We start from the raw sequence: 9,536 nt of genomic DNA, 5'->3' as shown, positions 1-9,536 counted from the left end.
GAAGGAAAGTTATGACCAACCTAGATAGCATATTCAAAAGCAGAGACATCACTTTGCCAACAAAGGTTCATCTAGTCAAGGCTATGGTTTTTCCTGTGGTCATGTATGGATGTGAGAGTTGGACTGTGAAGAAGGCTGAGTGCTGAAGAATTGATGCTTTTAAACTGTGGTGTTGGAGAAGACTCTTGAGAGTCCCTTGGACTGCAAGGAGATCCAACCAGTCCATTCTGAAGGAGATCAGCCCTGGGATTTCTTTGGAGGGAATGATGCTGAAGGTGAAACTCCAGTACTTTGGCCACCTCAAGTGAAGAGTTGACTCATTGGAAAAGACTCTGATGCTGGGAGGGATTGGGGGCAAGAGGAGAAGGGGATGACAGAGGATGAGATGGCTGGATGGCATCACTGACTCGATGGACGTGAGTCTGAGTGAACTCTGGGAGTTTGTGATGGACAGGGAGGCCTGGCGTGCTGCGATTCATGGGGTCGCAAAGAGTCGGACACGACTGAGCGACTGAACTGAACTGAACTGAACTGAAGTAACAGTCCTTCTGATATTGTCGCTCCCCTCAGATATTTTGGGTGTTTTATTTGTCTTTTAATTTGACTTTTTAAAGAGCAGTTTTACATTTTCTGAAAAATTAAGCGGACAGTACAGAGTTCCCCTAAGCCACTCCATACCCCGTGTCTGTTTCCCCTATTATTATCTTATATTCTTATAGTACTAGTCACAACAGGGAGCCAATATTGATATATTATTAACAAAACTCCATCCACACTTGGGGCAGATTTCCTTGTTTTTTTACCTAACATCCTTGGTCTGTTGCAGGATCCCACCCAGGATATCACATTACATTTAGTTCTGTCTCCTTAAGATAATGATCAAGTGTCTTAACTGGGCTATTCAGTGCCGTCCACAGGCCACCCTCTGCTCCAGCTTAACCAGCGTGAGCCGTGAAGACCTTCAGAGCATGCCCAGATACTGTTTTTTTTTCACCCAATGACCATGTTCCACACCCTCCCTTCCAATAAAGCCTCAGGTCAAGCCACATCCCTTCCAAGGGCCACCCCCTAGATGGACATCTTCCTGGACGGACTGCATTCACAGGGGTCACTTTCTGCTTTGTTGTCACTCACTGCCCATGCTTTTTGTTTGGTATTTAGTTTTGGTTGTGTTTTGTAATGTACTTTAAAAAATAATTTTATTTATTTGTTTTTGTCTGCACTGGGTCTTCACTGCTGCACAGGCTTTTCTCTAGTTTCGGTGGGTGGGCTTCTCCTCGCAGTGGCTTCTCTTGTCGCAGAGCATGGGCTCTAGGTCACTCAGGCTTCAGTAGCTGTAGTTCCCAGGCTCTAGAGGATCAATAGTTGTGATGCTTGGGCTTAGTTGCTCCGAGGCATGTGGGATCTTCTTGGATCAGGGATCGAACTGTGTCTCCTGGGATGGCAAGCAGATTCTTTACCACTGAGCCACCAGGAAAGCCCTTGTAATGTTCTTTTAATTTATCCAGTCTTCTCCCCAGCTAATCCTCAAAGCCAACTTGTCACCATTGTTGATGGCTAATCCCCAGGAAATTATTTGTTGAGAAGTTGGGACTCAGATTTGCAACTGCAGTTTTTGCTCAGATAGCATCATTGTCCATCCAGTTGGCAACCACATCCTTCATCTGGTACATGTTAGCCCATTAAATTAGCTTTGTCTGAGGCCATGGTCCATGCTTTATGTAGCCCCCTCTTCTTTAGACCATGTGCCTTTTCTAGGAAATCAAGATGAACTGTTCTAAATAGTCCCATCAGGGACTTCCCTGGTGGTCCAACGGTTGAACCCCAAACTCCCAAAGCAGGATGCATTGGGTTCCATCCTTGGTCAGGGAACCAAGATCCTGAATGCTGCACAGTGTGGCAAAAAGATAATAATAATAATAAATTGGGGACTTCTCTGGTGGTCCAGTGGTTAAGACTCTGCACTTCCAATGCAGCAGGCAGAGGTTCAGTCTCCGGATGAGGAACTAAGGTCCCACATGTCGTGCCAAATTTTATTTTTTTAAAGTAGTCCCCATCACGACAAGTCTGTGGAGGGCTTAGCTGTGCTGGGTTATATTAAGTTGAAGTATCATACCCAGTTTCTATTTCACTGTGGCCCGGATACCAAGTTTTATGGATGTGGATCTGGCACAGGCTATGTCTCAGTTTTTGGACATCATGAGAAACGTTGGGCTGGAAGAAGCCCAAGCTGGAATCAAGATTGCCAGGAGAAATATCAATAACCTCAGATATGCAGGTGACACCACCCTTATGGCAGAAAGTGAAGAAGAACTAAAGAGCCTCTTGATGAAAGTGAAAGTGGAGAGTGAAAAAGTTGGCTTAAAGCTCAACATTCAGAAAACGAAGATCATGGCATCCAGTCCCATCACTTCATGGGAAATAGATGGGGAAACAGAGGAAACAGTGTCAGACTTTATTTTTTGGGGGGCTCCAAAATCACTGCAGATGGTGATTGCAGCCATGAAATTAAAAGACGCTTACTCCTTGGAAGGAAAGTTATGACCAACCTGGATAGCATATTCAAAAGCAGAGACATTACTTTGCCCACAAAGGTCCGTCTAGTCAAGGCTATGGTTTTTCCAGTGGTCACGTATGGATGTGAGAATTGGACCGTGAAGAAGGCTGAGTGCTGAAGAATTGATGCTTTTGAACTGTGGTGTTGGAGAAGACTCTTGAGAGTCCCTTGGACTGCAAGGAGATCCAACCAGTCCATTCTGAAGGAGATCAGCCCTGGGATTTCTTTGGAGGGAATGATGCTGAAGCTGAAACTCCAGTACTTTGGCCACCTCATGCGAAGAGTTGACTCATTGGAAAAGACTGATGCTGGGAGGGATTAGGGGTAGGAGGAGAAGGGGACAGCAGAGGATGAGGTGGCTGGATGGCATCACCATGTCGATGGACATGAGTCTGAGTGAACTCCGGGAGTTGGTGATGGACAGGGAAGCCTGGCATGCTGCGATTCATGGGGTTGCAGAGTTGGACATGACTGAGCAACTGAACTGAACTGAACTGAACTGAAGAAAGAGCTGGAAACAGAACCCGTGGGCTCAAAGAGCAGAACCTAGATTCAAACTATAATGTGTCTTTGCTAAACTTGAGTCATTTTGGTGCCACCCTCATGCTTTTTGCCATATCTACATAGTCCTCACACTCTCTTTTTCACTTAAATTTTAGTTCCATCCTATATAATAACAACCACCAAATTACAGGTTTAATGTGCTAGTTATAGTTTTTTAAATGAGTATTAAAGTAAATGCATAACCTTTAGGTAACTGTGATCTGTTATGTTGGGCTTCCCTGGTGGCTCAGTGGTAAAAGAATCTGCTTGCCAATGCAGAAGACATGGGTTGAATCCCTGAGTCAGGAAGATCCCCTGAAGAAGGAAATGGCAATCTACTCCAGTGTTTTTGCCTGGGAAATCCCATAGACAGTGGAGCCTTGTGGGCTACAGTTCATGGGGTCACAGGGTCAGACATGACTTAGTAACTAAAAAACCAAAAATTTGTTGTGTCACACACCTGCACTGTGAGCTTACTGCCCTTTAGTGGGCCACGGCTCTGCTATTTGGTCTTTCCCACCCCACCTCTTTCTAGAGGTGAGGTACACTCTGATCAGGTCATTGGTGTCCAGACTGGGCTCCTATATTCTGGTAGGTTCTGCTCAGGTACCTTCAGAGCCACTCTGAGGGGAAAAGAGGTTCTGGGCAAGATTATAGACATTTTCTTCTCTTTAGAAAGAGCAGCTCTGCTTTTATGTCCTCCCATGTCCAAGGCACCTGGTTAAGATTTTATTTGAAGAAAGGATTCTGTGAAATTTTTTTAAGTGTAAAAACTCTTGGGCAAGCCAATTCAGGATAAGCACTGGTAGAAAGATCATTTGTTTTGGTATTTGTTCATTCATTCATTCATTCAGGTCTTTGAGCCTCTCTCAGCTCTTCCTAGCTTGGGGGTCAGGAGAGCTGGTTTTGTGTGTATCCCATTTATTGTAATGAAGCAAAATAAGCACTGGGCACTGACGATGACACCGAGTTGCATGTTATTCCAATTCTCTCTCACTGGGTCCAGGTTGAGAGTAAGCCTTTGCTTCAAATCCAGAAACCACCTTCCAAGGTCACGAACTTCAGGATGACCCAATTCTTGAATAAGGTAGGAAGTGATGCTTCAGGTCTTTTCTCTAGCAGCGGATGAGGGGAGGTGGGTGGCTGGGGATGGCCTTTAACAGGCATTTTTGGATCAACTCAGCATAGCTTGATGAACATGCTCTACCCGCATCATCACACCCCATCTCTGCCCAATTTTAAATGTTGCTTCACTGATAGACTGTGTGTGTGCATGCTCAGTCACCTCAGTTGTGTCCGACTCTTTGTACCCTCATGGACTGTAGCCCACCAGGTCTTCTGTCCATGGGATTCTCCAGGCAGGAAGACTGGAGTGGGTTACCATGGCCTCCTCCAGGGGATCCTCCCAACCTAGGGATTGAACCTGGGTCTCTTATGTCTCCTCCGTTGGCAGGCAGTTTCTTTACCACTACCGCCACTTGGGAAGCTCCAACATCAGACTACCTCTCTCCTAATCAGTCAATGCAGGGGAGAGCAGGGATCTAGGTGGACAGGTCAAGTCAGTAGTGTAGAGGAGCTAGAGGACTTCCTTGGTGGTCCAGTGGCTAAGACTCTGAGCTTTCAATACAGGAGACCCAGGTTTGATCCCTGGTCAGGGAACTAGGATCCCACATGCTTCCTGGCATGGCCATAAGAAGTATATATATTTGTTAGAAGAGTTGGGCACCTGTACTGCCCCGAGGAAGGTTTGCATTATACAGCAGGAAGAACTTCCCCTGGTCAGGGTGGTGAGATATTGACATGATAATAATAATGGCTAACATGTCTGGAATATTCTACATAGATTATTTGGTTTATCTCACAGAAGCCTTGTGAGCTAAATCCCAGTTTTATCCCCATGGCAGTGCTGAGACAGTTGAAGCTTACAGAAGGAGTCAGTGTGACTGTCCAGGGTCTGCAGTTAGAAGGTGTAGGAGCAGGGATTTGAACCCAGAGCCCATCTGCAGGACCATTCCACTTTTTTCTGCAAGAACTTCAAAGGCAGATTTTGCCTTAGATTTGGCTCATCCTCGCTCTGGGGAGGGTGCTTGGAACACTGGGTCCCCCAAGGTTTCTGTAACTTACCAGCTTCTCCTGTAGAACACTAACACCAGCTTCACATCGCTGCCTTTCGTGGACACCAAGGGGAAGAAGACCATGGTGAACTTCCCACACATCAGCAGTAAACTCCCACTAAAGCAGCCCTTGCTGTATCAGGTGAGTCGGGAGCAGTGGGTGTGGCCTGGGGCAGGCAGGTGAAAAGACCTTTCTGCTTTCAGTTCAAGTTCAGAGAGGTCTAGGATGGAGGGAAAAGACCACCTTGAGCTGAAGAGTCAGGTTCCGGTCCTGTTCACCTTTACAATGAATGTGCTCAGTCGTGTCCGACCCTTTGTGACCCCATGGACTGTACTCCGCCAGGTTCCTCTGTTCATGGGATTCTTCAGGCAGGAATACTTGAGTGGGTTGCCACGCCCTCCTCCAGGGGATCTTCCTGACCCAGGGATCTAACCCCCATCTCCTGAGTCTCCTGCATTGCAGTCAGATTCTTTACCACTGTGCCACCTGGGAAACTCCCATACTACACTTGATCTTAGCCAAAAGGCTGAGAAGTGATGAATGTAATGTTTATAATGAATGTAAACTTGAACAGTAAGTTGTCGACTTTCTGTATTAAACAGACTCATGATAGGACTGTCATGGGGATTCACTGAAAAGTGAAGTGTCGAGTGTATTAATGGTAGAAACATGTATAAACAGTACTAAACGTTGGTTTTCCTTCCATGTCCCCTAATTGTTTTGTGTAAGGACCAAATGAGATCTCGTGAGAAAGTGCCGAGTTAAAGAGCTGTTATATGCACCGATGTTCAAGTGTTTGTGCTCTTGGGCAGGTCACTGTATCTAGTCAGGAACTGGCCTTCTCCAGGTCAGTAGGAAAGAACCATTCCCATCCTTCCTGCAGGAAGATGTCCTGGGGTTGTCCGCTGCAAACTGTAACGTGCGGGAGTTTCACGGAGAATATGGAGAGTCAGATGGGTCCTTCCTTTGAGAGAAAGATTGTTAAAACCTACTGTCACTTCTTTTTCATTAATTTATTTTTCAGTTGTACTGAGTTTTCAATGCTGTGCAAGGTTTTTTTTTCAGCTGTGGCAAGCAGGGGCTACTCTTCCTTGCTTTGATCCGTCTTCTCATTGTGGTGGCTTCTTCTGTTGCGAGGCACAGGCTCTGAGTGCACTGGCTTCAGTAGTCATGGCTCCAGGGGTATAGAGCACAGGCTCTGCGGCATATGGGATCTTCCCAGACTAGGGATCGAACCCTCATCCCCTGCGTTGGCAGGCAGATTCTTAACCACTGGACCACCAGGCAAGTCCCCCTACTGTCTTGCAATCACCGTTTTTCTCCCTGGAGAGAAAAAGCAGAGTCTGGCTGGCTAGGGCTATTCTTGGTCAGACCCGTGGTTTAGGACACCCAGAAGTGGCCCAGAGAGTCCTTGATTGCGAGTGTCTTTCCTTGAACAGGAGAGTCCAGCTCACTGTCAGAAGTCTTCTGAGCTCAAGCCTTCTGAGATGGTCTTCCCTTCGAACGTGAAAACCCAAGACGCCAAAGCAGAGGAGAAGCCGCCGAAGAAGCACAAACACAAGGTCCCTCTGACAGCGGCAGGTGTGGCTTTGGGGCAGCGGCGCGCTGGGGTGGGGTGGTCGTGACGTCCCTCCGGGCCGCGTCACTTACTGGGCTGGTCCTGGGTTGGCCAGAGAGTTTGGTCGGGTTTTCCTCTACGAGGTTATGGAAAAACACTAACTTTTTTGCCAACTGAATACGTCAGGGCAGTCCGAGCGAGGGTTGGAAAAGAATTTCCAGACACAGAGCATTTCAGAAGGGGGTGAGTTTATTAAGAACAAAGAGCAGAGGTAATGTGGGCACTTCACACATAGGCCCAGTCTCCCATACATCTGCGTTTCCTCGTGAAGTTCCTTCTCTGACTCTTCAGCAGTTTGTCAAAGAATGTGATGTCCCCCCACCTCATCCCTCATCCTGGTTTACCTGCTCTTAACACTGTTTCTCTCTCTCTAATATGACACAATTTAATGCCACCAAATTGCTTTGTTTTAATATGAAATATTCATATATTTTTTTCTTCCAAACATTCTGTAATTACACATTTGATTTCGCATTGATCCAAGATTTAGGGGAGAGAGTTTGTTTCCAAGTGGCTGTATTTTTGTATTGCTTTGCATCATTGTAGTTGATGCTTCGGCTGTTGTTGGTTTTACCTAATATCTGCTTTGGGATCAGTTGGCATATGGAGTCTGAATTCTGTGACCAGGGATTGAACCCCATCCCCCCTGCAGTGGAAGCATGCCAGGAAAGTCCCTCACCATCTCTCTTAAAGCTTGAATCCCACCCCGCCTGCCCCAGACCAGACACCAGCCCCCAATGCAGTGTGGCCAGTATAGCAGATAAGATACAACACACATCCCTTCCCAGACTGAGACCTCCTGGCTCTCTGCAGATTTGAGCTCGAAGACCTCCTGGATTTGAAAGTAGAATTTATGCCACCTGCCTGCTCCCTAGAGGGCATCGTGGTTTGCAAACTCTCTCAGGATAGACTCAGTATAGCCAGTGCCAGATGAACTTGGGTGATTTCTGCCTTAACTATACACTTCTGTTGACACAATGCTGACTCCTGGAATCTTCTACCCAAGCTGCTGCACCCATAGCTCTTTGGGGACTAAATCTTCCCTAGACTTCCTTACTTGTTTAAGTCTTTATTGACTGTGTTACAATATTGCTTCTGTTTTACGTTCTGGGGTTTTTTGGCTGTGAGGCATGTGGGATCTTTGCTGCCTGACCAGGGATAGAACCTGCACCCCTGCACTAGAAGGTGAAGTCTTAACTGCAGGACCACCAGGGAAATCCCCCTCCCTACCCTTCTGCTGTGTTTTCCTCCTGGTTGGTTGAAATCAGTACCACACTTTGATACATCCATCCTTGTTCCACTTGGATCCTGTGAGATCCAGGATGTATGGTCCTTAGTGAGGCTCTTAGCCACCCTGTTGAGGAAAGAGCCACCTGGCTCATGAACAGGAAAGGATGCGCTGGTCTATACCTGGGCACATCCTCACATCACCGCATCTTAACTAACATCTGCAGTATTTTTCACACAGAGGCCCTAAAGTTTTTTAAGAAGCAGCTGTCTTCTTACGAGCAAAGCGAGATCCTGGGCTACACAGAGCTGTGGTTCCTGGGTCTGGAAGCCGAGAAGCTCCACATGGCTCCGGAAAAATTCAGCAAGACAAGTTTCGATGATGAACACGGCTCCTACATGAAGGTGATGGGGCAGGGGGTTGTGGAAACTGGCTTTGGGGGTTGGGGCTTAGGGACAAGAGATAGTCTGAAAAGGAAGAGCGTGGGGTATATTATAGCATTTGATGCCGATGTATCTGGAGCTGTGAGTGTCCTGAAGGATTCTATTTGGTGCTAAATCGCAGAAATACCAGGTATAAAAATGGGGAAAAACATGTAATTAGTACACAAAGCACTCTGTTCACAGAATATTGATTTTCAAGAGTATTAGCGGTGACAGGTTTGCATCCTGGATGAATCCTCCCTCTCCAGGTTCCTCTCCAGTGCCGCCTGGACCCACTGGGAAGGCCAGATTGTTTCCTCCATACAAGTCCATGCAGCACCTTTTTCTATTTTATAATAGAGCTCATTTCCTGCAAACAGACAAAAAACGTTTTCCCACTGTCCCCTCGTGCACAGTGCCCCCTTCAGTTTCTTAAAGGTGAGTCCCAGAGACTTCTCCCTGTCTTCTGTGTCCAGGGTTGCTGCCTCTTCCCCCGTCTGCAGGGGGCGTCTGGAGGCTACGAGGTGTTCCTCTCTACCTTGAGGATGTCCAGATGGGAAATGCTTGGTCTGCTAGCCCTGCAGGCTGCTGGGAAATTCCTCCTCCGGACATTTCCTCTTAGATTAGGAGACACAATTGATCTCTGATGATTTTATAAAAGAAGTGGATTTTCTTAATCGAATTCAGGGCTGTGTTTCCCAAGCTTTCTGGTGTGCACAGATCACCTGGGAGTCTCATTACCAATGAAAATTCCTAGCCAGCAGGTCTGGGGTGGGGACTGAGGCTTTACCTTTCTAAAAACCTTCCCAGGGGATGCCCACGTAGCTGGTCCTTGGACCAGACCTTGAGAAGCAAGGATTTAGAGTTTCTGGCACACATCTTCTGTCTAGAACAGGGGTCCCCAACCTCCAGGATCTAATTAATGCCTGATTATCTGAGGTGGAGCTGATGTAATAATAATAGAAGTAAAGCGTACAATAAATGTAACGCATTTGAATCATCCCCAAACCATCTCCCCCCCACCCCGCCTTGGTCTGTGGAAAACTGTCTTCT

At 46.9% G+C, this 9,536-nt stretch overlaps 1 protein-coding gene across 1 annotated transcript in view; it reads left to right on the top strand.

Annotated features, from left to right (window-relative positions):
• DYRK4 (dual-specificity tyrosine-(Y)-phosphorylation regulated kinase 4) overlaps window positions 1-9,536 on the top strand; it is a 32,496-nt gene that overhangs the window by 1,241 nt on the left and 21,719 nt on the right. Inside the window, exons 2-4 of the mRNA XM_010845204.1 lie at window positions 5,240-5,356; window positions 6,655-6,796; window positions 8,302-8,465. Coding sequence (XP_010843506.1) covers window positions 5,240-5,356; window positions 6,655-6,796; window positions 8,302-8,465 — 423 coding nt within the window. The remainder of the gene's footprint in view (window positions 1-5,239; window positions 5,357-6,654; window positions 6,797-8,301; window positions 8,466-9,536) is intronic.

The sequence above is a fragment of the Bison bison genome, unplaced genomic scaffold, assembly GCF_000754665.1.
Source record: "Bison bison bison isolate TAMUID 2011002044 unplaced genomic scaffold, Bison_UMD1.0 scf7180017864213, whole genome shotgun sequence".
Classification (NCBI taxonomy): Eukaryota; Metazoa; Chordata; class Mammalia; order Artiodactyla; family Bovidae; genus Bison; species Bison bison.
The sequence above is the reverse complement of the archived record's forward strand: the minus strand, read 5'-3'. Positions and strand labels throughout refer to the sequence as shown.